This window comes from Chenopodium album, chromosome 8 (assembly GCF_948465745.1).
Source record: "Chenopodium album chromosome 8, dcCheAlbu1.1, whole genome shotgun sequence".
In the NCBI taxonomy this organism is placed as follows: domain Eukaryota; kingdom Viridiplantae; phylum Streptophyta; class Magnoliopsida; order Caryophyllales; family Amaranthaceae; genus Chenopodium; species Chenopodium album.
This window is the reverse complement of record NC_137841.1, coordinates 75,030,325-75,050,411: the sequence shown is the minus strand read 5'-3', so window position 1 is coordinate 75,050,411 and position 20,087 is coordinate 75,030,325. Positions and strand designations below refer to the sequence as shown.

At 33.3% G+C, this 20,087-nt stretch overlaps 1 protein-coding gene across 1 annotated transcript; it reads left to right on the top strand.

Moving 5' to 3' along the window:
• Positions 1 to 5,630: 5,630 nt before the first annotated feature.
• On the top strand, positions 5,631 to 8,507 carry LOC145642414 (omega-3 fatty acid desaturase, chloroplastic-like). Its single transcript, XM_081693593.1, has 8 exons — positions 5,631 to 6,255; positions 6,580 to 6,669; positions 6,811 to 6,877; positions 6,964 to 7,056; positions 7,161 to 7,346; positions 7,461 to 7,541; positions 7,661 to 7,798; positions 7,889 to 8,507. The coding sequence occupies exons 1-8, from the start codon at positions 5,744 to 5,746 to the stop codon at positions 8,051 to 8,053; spliced, it is 1,332 nt and encodes a 443-aa protein (XP_081549719.1). The 5' UTR covers positions 5,631 to 5,743; the 3' UTR covers positions 8,054 to 8,507.
• The last annotated feature ends 11,580 nt before the right edge of the window (positions 8,508 to 20,087 follow it).

The following is a 20,087-nucleotide window of genomic DNA, read 5'->3' as shown; positions in this document are numbered from 1 at the left end:
CCAAAAGCTTAAGCTTGGTAAATCTATACTTTATTAGTATTTAAAAACACAAACCACAAATCTATACTAAGCCACATGTCACCATAATCAATCATATGCCACATGTCACCTCTCTTAATCCTTTTTAAATTCTCATTTTAATATAAAAACAAAATATATAAATAATGTTTGAGTCTTAATCTTTAGGCATTCTAAAACTTACAAATTTAAGTAAGAACATTAAGTGTTTCATATTCAATATAGTAAATTAAAGTTAAACTAATTAGCGTTCATTACATTAACAATAAAATAGTTTTTTCATCTCCTTAACTTAAATATAACTTAAACCAATGTGTCATTTCATGCCCTACAATATCTATATGTATTTATACCTAGCTAAATTCCACAACAACACCGACACTTTTCAAGAAAAATAACCTAAGTAACAACCCGTGCATCGAACGGGTCATAAGGCTAGTTGGTAATTATACAACGTATGTTGTAACCAGACAACAAACAAGTGTACATCATGCAATACCTAATTGCTGGTTTCGAAGAAATCTAGTTAATGGATGTGGTGTTACCATTTACAAGTACAATTTTCCTACTTAATTGGCGGACTTTGCATGTTTTATTAAAGGCTTCTTCTTGTTTCGGTACTTGGTCATTGACATTGCCTTATTCATTGCAAATCTGTAGGCTATGCAGTTTATGAAATGCGCAGTGATGCACAATCTTCCAGCTTGCTGCTATTTTCATAATAACTTAAACCAAGCCGTAAATATACGATTTTTTTTTTTTTTACAACCATAGTAATCTAAGTTATGAGAGGTTCAATGACCTTTCTTCCGTTTCCATATGCACATTTTGATGAAAAAAAAAAAAAACGAGATGGACACAACACATATAACATGTATGCAAGTGATAAATTTCAGTCATAACATATGTCCTTCGTATCTAATTAAAATGAGGTGATCAGCACGTGTACTACTGACTACACGAATGCATGAGGGGGACGCATATACTTCAATGCGTCCCCCTATTAACATGCATGTGTGTTATGCTTATGCTAATAGAATGAAGCAACTGTTACAATAATTTTTAATGGAGTAGTAATTATCTTAAGCCTAAATTGTTTCTTTCTTATGGCTTGAAAGAGTTTACAATCCAAGCATCTGAATTCTTGTTCTTGGAAACTACCACACTTCACTTGTGAATACCGAGTCTATCTCTTATTAATGTTACAAAAAGAAAAAACTAAGTAACGTAAAAAAATTCATCACATAATTTATTTCGTGTCAACTAAATATGATACCAAAACCTAGAATTTTGTTATGCCATTAAAATATGTAACTTCCGTGTCATACTATATCTCTGAATCTTATACTAACTTTTTCAAATTCAATACAAAACTATTGACTGCATGCATTTGTATGACTTTCCGTTGACTTTATCAATTAATATTCGCATATGGATGCTACAACGACTAGGTTGAGTTTCGCGTTTTTAATATTTTACAACATTTATTTGGATTTTTGTAACACCAAACTACTAAATTTTATCGAAATTTAAATATTTTGACTTGAATATGGACGGTGAATACATGTGAAATGAGAAATTGAGTAGAAAGGAGAGTTATAGTTTAACTATTTCTCTTTTTGTTGATTAACTTAGAACATTTTACAACAGATTATTTAAATAATTTATTTTAAGAAGATTATTATAATAAGTAATATGGTACCATGTAATTATTGGTTGTGTTGTGTGTGAATTATACAAGAAAACTTAATTATTCATAGTCGTTGTTTTTTACTTTTATGCATGGAGTATCAAATGTCAATACTCATCAATAGTACATGTTATCATGTCAATATCCCTTCGAAAAACCTCTCATAAACATATCTACACTATGTGTCTGTTTTTATTTTAATGTTATACACGGAATATAACATATGACAAATTGAAACTCGAAGTTTTGTTCATCATAAAAAAAATGAATATAACTTATATTATGAGAAAAAATAAAAATATCTTGAATAATTTAAAAAGTTACAGTGTTTTTAATATGTTTTCAAAAAATATCTTTTTATACGAAGTATAATTTTTATTTGACATGCTATTGCTAATTATGAAAAGGTTACATTTTAAGTTGTTAACCTTAAAATAAATAGATAAATAAATAAATAGTGTTATCATTATTTTTTAAGAAAACCAAGATGGAGCATTATACTAATGGCAGTTGCCTTTTTAAGGGGATAAAGCCCTAATTCCCACATCAAGGAGCCAGTAATGGGAAATAAAAGGTGGTATCTAATCAGAATCGTGGCTACTTAAACTTATAATAATTCAACTAGAATAATAATGAGTTTGGGTTGATTGCTCCCTCCGACCCTAATTATTAGCCGGTTTAATAATCTGAGCTTATAGTCAGAGAATACCTTAAAGTCACACACTTAAAATTTGTATTATACACGCCTATAAGATGGTCATGGTCAACAATCGACATGCATTGCAGTCTTGTTTAGGTCATTTACTTTACAACTTCAAGTTACTTTGCACTAGGAGATTTTTCATTTCATTTCTATACTACAATATTTAGGAATGAGTGTTTATTAAGCTCCAAGGAATTATTTGTTATGAAGTAGGATTATTTTTAGCGTAATTAATAAAGCTTGTACAATTAATCGATTATTAATTCCGAACAGACAAAGATGAATGGATGATATCTAATATCCGTGGTCACTAAAGGTAGCCATGATATTTTTAGCTATTGTGTTTTGTCTTGTGGTAGGAAATAGAAAGAAAACAATCGCCGAAATATGTAAAATGTGTGAATGAACAAGTTTTGACCACGTCCACAACTTTCCACCATCACCGTACCATATTGTGGTCCGTGTGGATCCGCTTTCACATCCCCTTTTTTTAATTTTTGTTTTTTTACAACACCAAAAAAGATGCTCCTTAATTGGCATATCATATTCATTAAATTGGAGAAATATTTTCTTGCTTTCACCATTACATTATTGGTTCGTTAGGCACGTTTCCCTTTACACAATTTTCATTATCACTCCGTAATATCTTTAATTGTTAATTAGATGTTTACTTTGCGTAAGGTATAACTTGAATAAGGCAAATCTAACAAAATTGTTGTACATGTCTATGTAATGTTTTTTTAAGTATTATGTACCAAATACTAATGATAATGGAATTTCCTTACCTCACCTACAGGATTTTTCATCTTTTTTTTTTTTTTTTTTTAAAATAAAAAATAATGATACAAATATCAACATGGTCTCAACCTCACGCACGTTGACGAACCAACAAAAACCAGGCGAAAGAGCGAGTCAGCCATATTAAGCTGTGTTTCAAACCAATGAAATTCTCTGAATTCTGAAATTTCCACATTTCCTATGTCAGTCAATTACCCTAGCCCACAAAAAGCTTCTTCCAAAAAATAATTATATTAATCATAAACTTTTTATTTACTGGTATAATAATACTGCGTATAATCCTAGTCCACATAATATTATTATTCCCTCCATGGCTCCATCTATCCCTATTTTAAAATTTTGTCTCTCCAATGTAAGATTTTGTTAAATTCATCTTATTATTTTCGGTAATATTTTATTTTTATCAATTTTTTTTTTAATTTTTATACGTATATGAGGACGTACTACGTAGTACCCCTACGTAGTGACATAATGTCATTGGCTCATTGCGTATTTGTGTTGTGGTCTTGTGGGTCTCTATATACTTAATGCCCTCATGTTACTCTTTTATTAAAATGCCATCTATCTCTTTCTATGAAGACATTTTATGTGGATGTCAACTTTTTTAATTAATAAATTTATGTATGCACATGACGATGCAGAGTATTTAATATTATAAATCGATGGATTATATTTACATTATTAGTCAAAAGTTTGTAGAGTTTAATTTGATCGTCGAAATAGAAATGAGGATTATATTATGGGAATATGAAAATTTGCTATTATAAATGCTAGGTAACAATTTGCGTATTGAAATATATTGTGGATTCCTTTGTTAACCTTACCAATCAATTAAATTTCACTTCTATTCAAAAAAAAAAAAAACACTTAAAAACTGGGTATTTATTTATTTAAACACACAGTTTGAGTAGCACTATTCACCTGCTATCAACATATAGGTGTGACTCACTAGCTTGAAGTAAATTCAAGTATGACTGTATGAGTAATTTTTTTTTTTTTTTTTTCAAGTATAAAACGTGTTTTTTAGGCCTAGGTGATGATTTTTAGGCTATTTTAGTCTTAAGACTTGATAATCCAAACCAACACAACCCAACCTGATTTAGCAAGCTTATTTAGGTGTGAAGTTTTAGGCACCTCTTACACCGAAACAATCCCCATTGATCATGTTCTATAAAGAGTGGCCTTAGCTTCTTATATCACTTCTAACTAAAATTGACTTTGATAGTTACAAACTTACAAATACACTTATTATTTTTTGTCAATTTTCTATTTATACATCATACATATTTACAATTTTTGTGGATTATAACAAGTTAACCAATTTTATGCCATTGTTTCACAAATGTGCGCTTAAGTAAATTTCTTTACTATAGTGTTTTGTCATTTTGAACCATGTCATGTTGTGCCTAATATGTTATTTTTAAAAAAGATATTTATTTTCCCTTCTCTTCACTCTAGTATTTGCATTATCATCAGCAAGACAACAAATCCTAATGTATCGTGTCGTGCTTTTCCGGCTTTAGTCTTATAATTATAATAAAGTTTCATTAATAGCAAACCTACTCTATAAACAGGCAATGAGGTTGAAAAGTGCAACTACACACATCATTTTCAAATTCCAGCCACCTTATTTTAATTTTGATGGACTGATTTCCGGCCACTTTAAACAAGTAAAAACTTTTTTTTACGAGTACTTGCAGGAACTCAACTGGAAATATCCCAAAAACCTAAAAAAACAGAGCCCAATTTATTTATTTTTTTCTTCCCCTTTTCTTGAAATCAGTGTATTCATACTTACACGTAGATTATAACCTATGCTATAAATAACACCATTATTCTCCATTTAAATAGCAAAAATACAAGAAACAAGAGGGGCAACAAGTAGAACAAGGTCCTTAAATTTTTGCTGTACTTTACCATATTTTTGTTACTCCCTCCGTCCCTAAATTACATTCCTCTTTGGAAATTTACACGAGAATTAAGGAGGGAAGAATAAGACAAATAACAATAATTAAATAATGCAATGGGAAGTACAAAGATAGATTAGTTATTACTCAAGACATGTCATCAATCCTTTGCAAAAAAAAAAGGACCAATCACATGCTCCTAATTGAAAATTTTTAACCAATCATATTCATTGTAATTTGGCACAAGGATTATGAGTGAGATTAGGTAAGGATGAGTGAGAAAGCATTAAATATAAAACAGAAAAAGAGAGTTGATTTACTAAAAAAAAACTTACCAAAAATAGAAAGGAGGAATGTAATTTTGGAATACCAAAAATAAAAAGGAGGAATGTAATTTAGGGACGGAGGGAGTATCTAAATTCTCAACTTGTAGATTTTGTGGTACACTAAAAACCCAATATTGTGGCAGAAATTAAACCTTATATTATCTCTTCAAACCCTTAAATAAAAATTAAAATCTCATTCAATTTTCTCTCTCCTCAAAAACCCTGAAAAAATCCCTCCCATTTTTGTTGGGAGGGTATTCTGAAAGTACCCTAAAAAAAAGCTTCACTCTTTTCCATAAAAATGGCGAGTTGGGTACTCTCAGAATGTGGTTTAAGGCCTCTTCCTAAAACCTACCCTAAACCCAGAACAGGGTTTTCATCAAGTTTCAATAACAATCCCTTAAAAATCAAAACTTCCCCTGTTTTTCCCCCTGTTTTTTCAGATCTGAAATCAATTTCTTGTTGCTCGAATTCTAGAGAGAGAAAGTGGGAGGTTAATGTTAGTGCCCCATTAAGGGTATCTAACCCACCTCCAATTGAAGAAGATAATGATGAAAATAATAATAAAGTTATTGATGAATTTAATCCTGGTGCACCACCTCCATTCAAATTGGCTGATATTAAGAATGCAATTCCTAAACATTGTTGGGTTAAAAACCCTTGGAAATCAATGAGTTTTGTTTTTAGGGATATTGCTATTGTTTTTGGATTAGCTGCTACTGCTGCTTATTTCAACAATTGGATTGTTTGGCCTCTTTATTGGATTGCTCAGGGTACCATGTTCTGGGCTCTCTTTGTTCTTGGTCATGACTGGTAAGTTTTTCTAGTTTTCATTATGCTTCATGCTTTCTGATTCTTTTCGGGTTCGTTCTAAGACACGAATAATAGGTCTTGTATACAACGAGTGTATTGTGTAGGACTCTATGTAATGGGATCGACTTAGTCGTCTCGAATCACATAAAAGTTACCAATTTGCAATATTGAGATTTATGTGATTTGGAGTGACAGATGCCAATTGATTCTTTGCTTGTGATGGGGGTTGTTGTGAATTGTGATGCTCTAATATTAGTTTTAAAATATGTTTTATATTGATAATGTGTGTAACTGTATTTATTTATTTGTTGCATGTAATTGCAGTGGTCATGGAAGCTTTTCTAATAATCCAAAGCTTAATAGTGTTGTGGGCCACTTGCTTCACTCTTCAATCCTAGTTCCTTATCATGGATGGTATGTTAATTTACTGATTAATTTTAATTTTAGTTTATGTTTTAGACTATTTTAAGATTGATTATGATTGATAATATGAATTATATGATGATGATTAGTCTGAAACTGAAATTTAGAACTTTTTTTTTAATGATTATATAGGAGAATTAGTCATAGGACTCATCATCAAAACCATGGGCATGTTGAGAATGATGAATCATGGCATCCAGTAAGCTTGTTAAACTCTACTTTCATGTTATTGCCATTTTTCTGGGAGAGTTTGTAGTTAACTCATTATACTGTGCTATATTTCAGATGTCTGAAAAACTATACAATGGTATGGACTATTTGTCAAAGAAGTTAAGGTTCACCTTTCCATTTCCCTTGCTTGCATACCCTATATACCTGGTAAGCCTTGAATCCACCATGATTTTAGCTATGTCACCATTTCACATTGATATTTGCTGTGTTTGTTAATCGTTATACCAATATCGTGATTGATCTTATTGCAGTGGGTACGGAGTCCTGGAAAATCAGGTTCTCATTATCATCCGGATAGTGATTTGTTCACTCCAAACGAGAAGAATGATGTGTTAACCTCTACAGCTTGTTGGTCAGCAATGGTTGCATTGCTTGTGGGTTTATCTTTTGCCGTGGGTCCTATGCAGGTGCTCAAGCTCTATGGTGTTCCCTATGCGGTGGGTTTTGAAGTTTTATCTCGAATTTCTGATGTTATTACCTTAGTAATGAATGCATAATGAAATTTGTTGAATTAGTCATCTTGTTGTTGATACATTTGCTGTTCAATACAGATTTTTGTTATGTGGTTGGACTTGGTGACTTACTTGCATCACCATGGGCATGAGGATAAACTACCTTGGTACCGTGGAGAGGTATGTTATTGGCTTAATTAGCCTTCCAAGGTTTTTGTTGCAGACTTGGAAGTGTGTTGAACATCAGTATTTAGGATGTTTAGATTCAAAGTCTGATTGATCTGCCTGTTTCCTTGTAGGAATGGAGTTACCTTAGAGGAGGTCTAACAACAATTGACCGTGATTATGGATGGATCAACAACATCCACCATGACATCGGAACACATGTCATTCATCATCTTTTCCCACAGATTCCACACTATCATCTAATTGAAGCAGTGAGTATCCATTGCAAACAGCCTAATTAGTTCGACTTTGTTTACGTTTGTTATTTTTTTCTGACGTTTGGTCTGCATTTCTTTTTGCAGACAGAGGCAGCAAAGCCGGTTCTTGGAAAGTACTATCGCGAACCAAAGAAATCTGGACCTCTTCCATTTTACTTGCTCAGTGTTCTCATGAAAAGCTTTAAGAAAGATCATTATGTTAGTGACACTGGAGATATTGTCTACTATGAAACAGACCCAACTCTGTAGTCTGACAGATTCAAGTGACTGCTAAGACAATGAACCCGGTGAATGTATTGGAGGTGCAAGCAGGAGGGATCCAATTAGATTTGTCATAAATCGTGACTTGTGTAGTAGCAGCCCCGAACTGTATCCTAGTTTGTCCTCCCTAAGAACGGTGAGGAGGGCATTGGACAGATGCCTCAGAATTGATTACCATCATTGTACCGATCACGGTGCAAAATTTGGATAGAGAGGGAGGGGGTCGGAGATAGGGATTAGGCAATTTATATTCATAATATATGAGTATAATTGTGTTTACTGTTTTACTTCCGTTTTAATCAGTCTGTATCATACATTATTTGCAACTTTTTGTATAGATTTAAGGGACTCCAAATTTATAAGTAGTAGTAGTAATATGCAAGTTTTGCATATTACTTTGCTGCCCTAATAAACTTGAAAGGCGCTCATATTTTTCCCCTAACATACCCTCCTGGAATCCTAGATCACTCCTATGATACTTCGTACTGTATTTATTTTAAGCATGTCACAGTTATACTCTGTACAATCTGAGCAACTTGGTTTAGATCGCCAACAATAATACTTCTTTCATTTTAGAATAACAGACTCATTTTACTCACATAAACCTTGTTCTTTTTTTTAAAGTTTCATTTCGTCTTTGTGTTAGGTTACTATTCACTTTTAATCAATTAAACATAATAATCTAATTTTTTTTCACTGGCTTCTTATATCTTGTTTATATTCGCTCTAATCAATCTAGATTCCATCATTTTACTTTTTTTTCTTTTTAATTTTTTCACGTTTCTAAAAATATATGAAATAGTTGAACAAGACTTTTTTTTTTTTTTACAAGAACAAGACTCTTAATTTAGGCATAGAGTGAGTATATCGCTTTTCATTGCCGAAAAATGAATAGCTTATTGGTCCATTCATTGTAATTTGTAAAGATTAAATACTAAAAAGGGTTGTTGAGGTCATATTAAAGTAATAATATTCATCATTAGTTAAGCGTTTAGAAATGTCAATTCTAATGAACATGCACATGGATAATGCAGTATCTAACCACCCAATGATGCTTGTTCCTACATCACTATGTGATGCAATTTGGACTGTTTTCTAGTGCAAAACATTTGGCTGTTGTTTTTTCAAAGGGCCATAAGAACATAATTAGAAAATTAAGGGCTTGTTCTCAGCTTAATTTTAGTTCGGTTCAATTTCAACCAGTGCACTTCAGTTTAGTTTTGCTCCTAATTTTCTTCTCTCATAAACAATTTATATCATCTTTATTCAGTTCATTTCAGCTCAGTTCAGTCTCCGTCACATAATATAGTTTTTTTTTTTTTTTATTTGGGATAACCAAAATGTTGTTCCTGAATCTATTTTTGAATAGTATGTAAAGATCATTACACCCTCACTTTTTTTTTTTTTAACTTTATTCATTATACTTCCTAATTTACCTTTGAATTTTGCACATACCTTGTACTTTTTTTCACTTTCTCTCTTTGATTTTTTTACTATAATTGTACTTTAATTTTATTAAAGTACTTTATTCACTTTCTCCTCCAATTTCTTAAATACCGTGAAAAACACAAATAAGAACTATACGGTATTATAGAAGGAGTATCTCTTTTAAATGCTTTGACTATTCAAAAGGACAACTCTATAATTCAATAAACAACACAAAACTCTATTTACTCACATTACAGCATTACACGCAGTACAAGTTTCACATTTTAATTCATCGTAGGTTACAAGTTACTATGTGCAGTAAGTTATACTTACTGTTTGCCAAGGTTCCTAGTACACTGGTAATGAACTAGTGATTGTGATAGACTGATAGCTGATACAGATACTCACAGGTAGGTAAATTGTGGTCAGCACGGCGCTTAATTAGTCGAAGAGGCCCTTCAAACTGGACCACACCTTAACTAGCCCGGTCCAATATGGGCCCTTTTTCTTTAATTTGTTTTTTTTCAAAAAAAATACAAAGTACTCTGTGTTGTCTTTAATTAAGATCTCATTTCTCTCCAAGATCTTGTTCCTTTTTTTTTTTTTTTTATTTTTTTTTTTACGAAAAGTTCTTGTTCTTAAATATATAAAGTCTTCACCTATATTATTTATTTTATCCACTTATTAACCAATTAAACCTAGATCTGTCAATTTGGATAAACGGGTCAGGTAAGAGTGGGTCGGTCAATTCGGAATAATTCCATAACCTATGCGGATCGGGTTTGGGTTGGGTCATGCATGAGTCGGGTCACGTCGGGTCATACTTCTTATCGGGTTTAGGTCGGGTTAATAACAGGTCGGGTTACATTCGGGTCAAGTGAACAATAGGTCGGGTTTAATTCGGGTTTTCACGGGTTGAAACGGGTTAGGGTAATTTTTGGGTTCGGTTCAAGTCAATAATTTGCGGTTTGGAATCAGGTCGGGTCATTCTTGGGTTTGAGTCGGGTTCGGTTCAAGTCAATAATTTGCGGGTTATAATCAGGTCGGGTCATTTTCAAGTCAGGACATTCTCGGGTTCAAGTCGGGTTCGGTTCAAGTCAATAATTTGCGAGTTATAATCAGGTTGGGTCATTTCCAAGTCAAGTCATTCTCGGATTCAAGTCGGGTTATGTTCAAGTCAATAATTTGCAGTTTACAATCAGGTTGGGTCATTTCCAAGTCAGGTCATATATGGGTTCAACTAACTATAAATAGATAATTATTATTTTTATCAAGCTAATTATTTCCTTTGACTATAATATATATGACAATATACTAGGGAACTATAGTCTATAATTTAGAAAGATAATTATCTCCTTTGACCATACAACAAATATATACTATATTTAACTCTTAAATTTGAGGATGATTCTCCTTTCTTTTGCTGGCCTGGACCGACTTGATCTCCCAAGACAAAATGCTTTGATCAACAATAATAAGGTGGTCTAAATTGCATTTAAAGTGATTTGAAATCGGGTCAGGAACAATTAGGGTTGAATTTAGGCCGGGTCAATAACAAGTCGTGTTAGTTTCGAGTCGGGTTAGTAACAGATCAGGTAGAATTTTTGGGTCAGGTAAGTAATAGATCTAGAAAAATTTGTGTCGTGTCAATAACAAGTCGGGTTGAATTTGGGTCAGCTGAATAACAAGTCGGGCTGATTTCAGGTCGGGTTTGTAACAGGTTAGGTTAAATTCGGGTCGGGTGAGGAACGGGTCTGGTTGAATCAGGTCAGGTTAGTAACAGGTCTGGTTAAATTCGGGTTTTAACGGGTTAAAACGGGTTTGAGGCAATTTCCGTTCAAGTCAAGTTCGGTGCAAGTTAATTAAATTGGTCGTTGTAAATCGGTAAATAGGTGCAAGTTGTAAACCGGTAAATTGGCCGTTTAAAAGCAAATTGGATAGTTCCACACAACCAATTGGACTCCCGGAGGATATTAGGGACCACGGTAAACATTTGGGCAATTTTTATTTCCGAGCGAAAAAAAAGTCAAAAATTCCAAAATTGAAGGCTAATATCCACGATTTTTGAGAAATTTTGGAGGTTTGGGGCCGGTGTCGAAAAATATTGAAATTCTATGGGATACATCTCGGGGTCATATAATGCCGTTTGGTACCATATATATATGATCATTTTTTGTTGTCATAAATGTTCGTGGTAGGCTTGAATTAATGAAATCGGTGCAAGTTGTAAACTGGTAAATTGGTCGTTTATAAGCAAATTGATTGGATGGTTCCACACACCCAATTGGACTCCCGGAGGGTATTAGGGACCATGGTAATTATTTCGGCAATTTTTATTTCCGGGCGAAAAAAGTCAAATAATTTCTAAATTGAAGGTTAATATTCACGCTTTTTGAGAAATTTTGGAGATTTCGGGGCCTTGTGTTGAAAAGTCTTAATATTTAAGGGGATACATCTTGGGGTCATATAATGCCGTTTGGAACCATATATAATCATTATTTGTTGTCATAAATGTTCATAATAGGCTTGAATTAATGAAATCCGTGGAAGTTGTAAACAGGTAAATTGGCCGTTTAAAGACAAATTGGATGGTTTCACCAACCCAATTGGACTTCCGAAGGGTATTAGGGACCATGTTAAACATTTCGGAAATTTTTATTTACGGGCGGAAAAAAGTCAAAAAAATTCCAAAATTGAAGACTTAATATCCACGCTTTTTGAAAAATTTTGTAGGTTTCGGGGCCCGGTGTCGAAAAGTCTTGACATTCTTGGGGATACATCTCGGGGTCATAAAATGCCTATTGGAACCATATATGATTATTAATTGTTGTCATAAATGTTCGTGGTAGGCTTGAGTTAATGAAATCGGTACAAGTTGTAAACCGGTAATTGATCATTTAAAAGGCAAATTAGATGGTTCCACCCACCCAATGGGTTTCCCGAACGATATTAGAGACCATGGTAAACATTTCGGAAATTTTTATTTCCGGGCGAAAAAAATTCAAAATTTTTAAAATTGAAGACTAATATCCACGCTTTTTGAGAAATTTTAGAGGATTCGGGAGCCGGTGTCGAAAAGTCTTGAAATTCTAGGGGATACATCTCGGGGTCATATAATGACGTTTGGAACCATATATGATCATTATTTGTTGTCATAAATGTTCGTGGTAGGCTTGAGTTAATGAAATCAGTGCAAGTTATAAACCGGTAAATAGGTCGTATAAAGGTAAATTGGATGGTTCCACCAACCCAATTGGACTCCCGAAGGATATTAGGGACCACGATAAACATTTCGGCAATTATTATTTCCGGGCGAAAAAAAAGTCTAAAAATTCCAAAATTAAAGACTAATATCCACGCTTTTGGAGAAATTTTGGAGGTTTCGAGGCGCGATATCGAAAAGCCTGTAGATTATAGGGAATACATCTAGGGGTCATATAATGTCATTTGGAACAATATATGATCATTATTTGTTGTCATAAATGTTCGTGGTAGGCTTGAGTTAATGAAATCGGTCTAAGTTGTAAACAAGGTAAATTGGCCGTTTAAAGGCAAACTGGATGGTTCCACCCACCCAATTGGACTACCGGAGGGTATTAAGGATCATGGTAAACATTTCAGCAATTTTTATTTTCGGGCGAAAAAATGTCAAAAATTTCCAAAATTGAAGGCTAATATTCACGCTTTTTGAGAAATTTTGGAGATTTTCAGGCCCTGTGTCGCAAAGTCTTGAGATTTTAGGGAATACATATGAGGGCTCATATAATGCCATTTAGAATCATATATGATCATTATTCATATAGATGTTCGTGGTAGTCTTGATTTAATGAAATCAATGCATGTTGTAAACTGTTAAATTGGTCGTTTAAAGGAAAATAGGATGGTTCCACCCACCCAATTGGTCTCCCGGAGGGTATTAGGGACCATGGTAAACATTTCGGCAATTATTATTTCCGGGCGAAAAAAAAAGTCTAAAAATTCCAAAATTAAAGGCTAATATCCACGCTTTTGGAGAAATTTTGGAGATTTTGAGGCCTGGTGTCGAATAGCCTTTAAATTTTAGGGGATACATCTCGGGTTCATATAATGTCGTTTGGAACCATTTATGATCATTATATGTTGTCGTAAATGTTCGTGGTAGACTTGATTTAATAAAATCGGTGCAAGTTGTAAACCATCTGTAAATTGGTCGTTTAAAGAAAAATTGGATGGATACACCCACCCAATTGGACTCCCGGAGGATATTAGGGACCATGGTAAAAATTTCGGCAATTTTTATTTTCGGGCGAAAAAAAGTCAAAAAAATCCAAAATTGAAGACTTATATCCACGCTTTTTGAGAAAATTTGGAGGTTTCGGGACACTATGTTTAAAAGACTTGAGATTTTAGGGAATATATCTAGGGGTCATATAATGCCGTTTGGAACCATATATGATCATTATATGTTGTCATAAATGTTCGTGGTAGGCTTGAGTTAATGAAATCAGTGCATGTTGGTGTAAATCGGTAAATTGGTCGTTTGAAGGCAAATTGGATAATTCCACCCATCCAATTGGCCTCCCGGAGGGTATTAGGGGCCACCCACCCAATTGGACTCCCGAAGGGTATTAGGGACCATGGTAAAAATTTCCGCAATTATTATTTCCAGGCTAAAAAAGTCTAAATATTCCAAAATTAAAGGCTAATATCTACACATTTGGAGAAATTTTGGAGGTTTCGAGGCCCGGTATCGAAAAGCCTTGATATTCTAGGGAATACATCTCGGGGTCATATAATGTCGTTTGGAATTATATATGATCATTTTTTGTTGTCATAAATGTTCGTGGTAGGCTTGAGTTAATGAAATCGGTCTAAGTTGTAAATAAGGTAAATTGGCCGTTTAAAGGCAAATTGGACGGTTCCACCCACCCAATTGGACTACCGGAGTGTATTAAGGATCATGGTAAAAATTTCGGCATTTTTATTTTTAGGCGAAAAAAAAAGTCAAAAATTTCAAAAATTGAAGGCTAATGTCCACGCTTTTTGAGAAATTTTGGAGATTTCGGGGCCCGGTGTCTCAAAGTCTAGAAGTTTTAGGGAATACATATGGGGGTCATATAATGTCATTTGGAACCATATATGATCATTATATGTTGTCATAGATGTCCGTGGTAGACTTGATTTAATGAAATCGATGCAAGTTGTAAACCGGTATATTGACCGTTTAAAGGAAAATTGGATGGTTCCACCCACCCAATCCAATTGGTCCCCCGGAGGATATTAGGTACCATGGTAAACATTTCAGAAATTTTTATTTTCTGGCGAAAAAAATTCTAAAAATTCAAAATTGAAGGCTAAGATCCACGCTTTTTGAAAATTTTTGGAGTTTTCGAGGTCTGGTGTCGAAAAACCTTGAAATTTTAGGGGACATATATCGGTATAATTTAATGTCATTTGAAACTATTTGTGATCATTATATGTTGTCATAAATGTTCGTAGCAGGCTTAATTTAATGAAATCAGTGCAAGTTGTAAACCGTTAAATTGGCCATTTAAAGTCAAATTGGATGGATACACCCACCTAATTGGATTCCCGGAGGGTATCAGAGACCATGGTAAAAAATTTCGGCTATTTTTATTTCCGGGCGAAAAACATTCAAAAAATTCCAAAATTGAAGGCTTATATTCACGTTTTTTGATAAATTTTGGAGGTTTTAGGGCACGGTGTCTAAAAGCCTTGTGATTTTAGGGAATACATCTCGAGGTCATATAGTGCCGTTTGGAATCATATACGAACATTATATGTTGTCATAAATGTTTGTGGTAGGTTTGAGTTAATTAAATCGGTGCATATTGTAAACCGACAAATTGGTCGTTTAAAGGCAAATTAGATGGTTCCACCCATCCATTTGGCCTCCCAGAGGGTATTAGGGATCATGCTAAAAATTTCGACAATTTTTATTTTCTGGCGAAAAAAAAAGTCAAAAAATTCCAAAATTAAATGCTAGGATTCGTGCTTGTTGAGAAATTTTGGAGATTTTGATGCTAGGTATCGATAAGCCTTGAAATTGTAGGATTACATCCCGGGGACATAATGTCGTTTGGAACCATATACTACCTCCGTTACAGGTAACGGAGGTAGTATTATCATTATATGTTGTCATAAATGTTCGTGGTAAGCTTGAGTAAATGAAATCTTAGCAACTTGTAAACCGGTAAATAGGTCGTTTAAAGACAAATTGGATGGTTCCACCCACCCAATTGGACTCCCATAGGGTATTAGGGACCATGGTAAACATTTCGGTAATTTTTATTTCCGGGCGAAAAAAAGTCTAAAATTCTAAAATTGAACGCTAATATCCACGTTTTTTGAGAAATTTTTTATTCTTCTGGGCACGGTGTCTAAAAGTCTTGAAATTCTAGGGGATACATCTCGGGGTCATATACTGTCGTTTGGAACCATTTAATGATCATTATTTGTTGTCTTAAATGTTCGTGGTAGGCTTGAGCTAATGAAATCGGTGCAAGTAATAAACCGGTAAATAGGTCATATAAAGGTAAATTGGATGGTTCCACCCTCCATATTGGACTCCCGAAGGGTATTAGGGACCATTGTAAACATTTTGGCAATTTTTATTTCCAGGCGAAAAAATTAAAAAAAATTCCAAACTTAAAGACTAGTATCCACGCTTTTTGAGAAATTTTGGAGGTTTCGAGGCCCCATGTCGAAAAGTCTTGAGATTTTAGGGAATACATCTGGATGTCATACAATTCGGTTAGGAACCATATATGATCATTATATGCTGTCATAGATGTTCGTGGTAGGCTTGATTTAATGAAATCGGTGCAAATTGTAAACCGGTAAATAGGCCGTTTAAAGGCAAATTGGATGGTTCCACCCACCCAATTGGACTCCCGAAGGGTATAAGGGACCGTGGTAAACATTTCGATAATTTTTATTTTCGTGCGAAAAAAGTCAAAAAATTCCAAAATTGAAGGCTAATATCCACGATTTTTGAGAAATTTCGAATGTTTCGGGGCCCGGTGTCGAAAAGCATCGAGATGTTAGGGGATACATTTCGGGGTCATATTATGTCGTTTGGAACCATATATGATCATTATATGAGGTCATAAATGTTCATGTTAGGCTTAAATTAATGAAATCGGTGCAAGTTGTAAACCAGTAAATTGGTTGTTTAAAGGCAAATTGATGGTTCCACCCAGCCAATTGGACTTCCGGAGGATATTAGGGATTATGGTAAACATTTCGGTAATTTTTATTCCCGGGTAAAAAAAGTAAAAAAAAATTCCAAAATTAAAGGTTAATATCCACGTTTTTTGAGAAATTTTGGAGGTTTTGGGTAAAGCTTTCAATTCAGGTAAACGGGTCGGGTTTGGGTCGGTAAGAGTGGGTCTGGTCAATTCGGATTAATTCCATAATCTATGCGCGTCGGGTTTGGGTTGGGTCATGCTTGAGTCGGGTCACGTCGGGTCATACTTCTTATCGGGTTTGGGTCGGGTTTAGCTCGGGTTAATAACAGGTCGGGTTACATTCGAGTTGGGTGAACAATAGGTCGGGTTTAATTCGGGTTTTCACGGGTTAAAACAGGTTAAGGTAATTCTCGGTTCGAGTCGGGTTCGGTTCAAGTCCATAATTTGCGGGTTAGAATTAGGTCGGGTCATTCTCGGGTTTGAATCGGGTTCGGTTCAAGTCAATAATTTGCGGGTTATAATCAGGTCGTGTCATTTTCAAGTCGGGTCATTCTCGTGTTCAAGTCGGGTTCGGTTCAAGTCAATAATTTGCGATTTATAATAAGGTTGGGTCATTTCCAAGTCGGGTCATTCTCGGATTCAAGTCGGGTTATGTTCAAGTTAATAATTTGCAGGTTATAATCAGGTCGGGTCATTTCCAAGTCAGGTCATATTCGGGTTCAACTAAATATGAATATATAATTATCATTTTTATCAAGTTATTTTTTACCTTTTGAATATAATATACTTCGTATATGGCAATATACTAGGGAACTATAGTCTATAATTTAGGAAGATCAAATCCTAACTAATTTTGTATCAATGATACATTTTAAAATTTGACACATAGATGAAAATTTTATTTTAAAATTCAATAAAGGGCACAAAACTAGTTTATTTTAAACTTGTCTTCTTAACAGGTTGTGTAAAAGATAAATAAGACTTTTAACCGTGATGACTTTATATTGTGTATTATTTTGGTTTTTTTTGTAGGGTATTATACCGTACAATTTTTTTTTTTTTTTTGAAAACCACCTATCTTTCATTGATGAAAGATCTCTTTTTTTTCTTTCATTGATGAAATTACCTTTCAAAATTTTCTTAGAAAAAGACACTTGACGTCATTATATCACCTTCTATGAAAGTAACAAATGAGATCTTTCTTTTTTTTTTATCGATCCCCTTATTTATTGTTATGCATTTCTTTACTTCACAAAATTGGAGTACCGTATCAAGTTCCCTCGCAAGCATGGCTTTTCTAATTAGGGCAAGTATCCTAACTGTTAGATAATTTACATAGAAAGATAATGTTAAATGCATTATTTTAGTCAAATAGTTCTCAAATTAGGGGGGGACTAGGAGAAAGCTAAGTTGCTATTAGACGTGACGTGATTACATTATTAAAAGCTAATCAAAAGTCTACTGCAACAACGTTTTTTTTTTTTTTTTTTTTTTTTTTTTTTTTTTTTTTTTTTTTTGACACAAATGCAACAACGTTAATAATTACTCCCAACTCAAACTCTCTAGAGTTATCATTCATGTCGAGGAGTTCCATAACGTTAGCTGCTAGAAAAAAATCTCTCACACAATGATTGAATGATACCCAAAATTAATACTTCAACCAAAAGGTTAAGGTTATGCTTTAATACCATGAATATGTTTTCTACACTATCACATCTCTTCATACGAGAGTCTTTTGGGCTTGAAGTATGAATACAACAACGATATATAAAGAAGAAATATAATAGAGAATCAGTAAAAAAATAATTTCACTTCAGCAAAATTAATTTCATTTTAGCAAAAATAATTTCATTTTAGTAAAAATAATTTCATTTTAGTAAAAATAATTTCACTTCAGTAAAATATAATTTAACTTCAGCAAAAAAATAAGATGTAGTGAATAGGGCCTAAGGGTCGTTCTCTTCAGCTTATTTTCAGTTCAATTCAATTCCTAATTTCCTTCTCTCATAAAATATTCATTTCACTTTAATTAAGCTTAGTTCAGTAAATCAGAACATGCCCTAACTGGACAATATATATATATATATATATATATATATATATATATATATATATATATATATATATATATATATATATATATATATATATATATATATATTACACAAAAGCAAGCAAATCTATACATAGTTATTTAAATATTTACTTTATAGTAAAGTAATGCAGAATACATGCATAAAGTTTGCAGCCAAAGTTCCTAAAATAATGTTTGAGTTTTGATTTATTCTACATAAACTAAAAACACATCAAAGTATATTAATTAATCCATATATAGTAATGAGATTGCTTTGAAAATTAAAAAACGATATTCCAATTCCGGGACCTATATAAAGATGCACCATACATCTATTTCATTGTGGAAAGTAAGTGTCTGTATTTCACAAATTAGGGTTCATAGTAACCGTTTGAGGCCTTTGCTAAATTTAGACAAGAGTGCATAAAACTTTCACACGTTATTTAGTGATGTTTGCAGTTGATTTTAAAGGTAGACGCAACTTATGTTCACTATATTCCATGATCAAACAATTCAACGAAGTTTAGGCTTATAGCTTATAAATGCAATTTTGTTATTGCATATTCAATGCACATTAATCGCAAAAGTTAAACTACTAAGACCAAATCATTCCGTTCCATGCACTTATAGACTCATAGCCATGTGGCTCTTAAAAAGATGAATTAATCACAACATTTTTTGTTTGTTTTTGTTTTGACTTGTATAGAATTTGGAAATTGCAAATGGTATCGTTGTAAACAGAATTCGACCTCAAGGATTGTGATAAAACTCATATTTTGAATTTAGTCGATATATACTTTAACTAGAGCTGAGTATGAGATAAGGTAACATAGATTTTTCCATCATAAGCTCGACGCAATATGAGAAGCAGCCAGGGCCAGGGGGGTCATAGGTTGTGTGTGGATCGGACATTATTTTCAAAATTTGACACTAGCACAACACAATAATTAATCCATTAAAAAAAATTAATACAAATCTAACACGACACAACTTTTTCTTGAATTGTTCTAAACATATCTCCATGAATTGACACATGGGCTTGCATGTCCAAACTCATGGCCACCTATATACCTAACTTTAAAGTTTAAACCTTATTTCTCCGAGTGATACTAGGAGAAAACCTGCCATATGTTGCTTGAGCCGCCAAGAGGCCAGGGTTATGGACACTTATACTATGTCTCATCTAATAAATTTTCTCAATGTTATAATAAATCGTAATAGTTGTACACTTGTACGTTGTTACATTCATAAAATAAAGCTCTCAAATTTCTCCATCTAATTCCAAAAAAAATAAAAGTTATAATAAATAAATAAATAAATTAGGAATCCC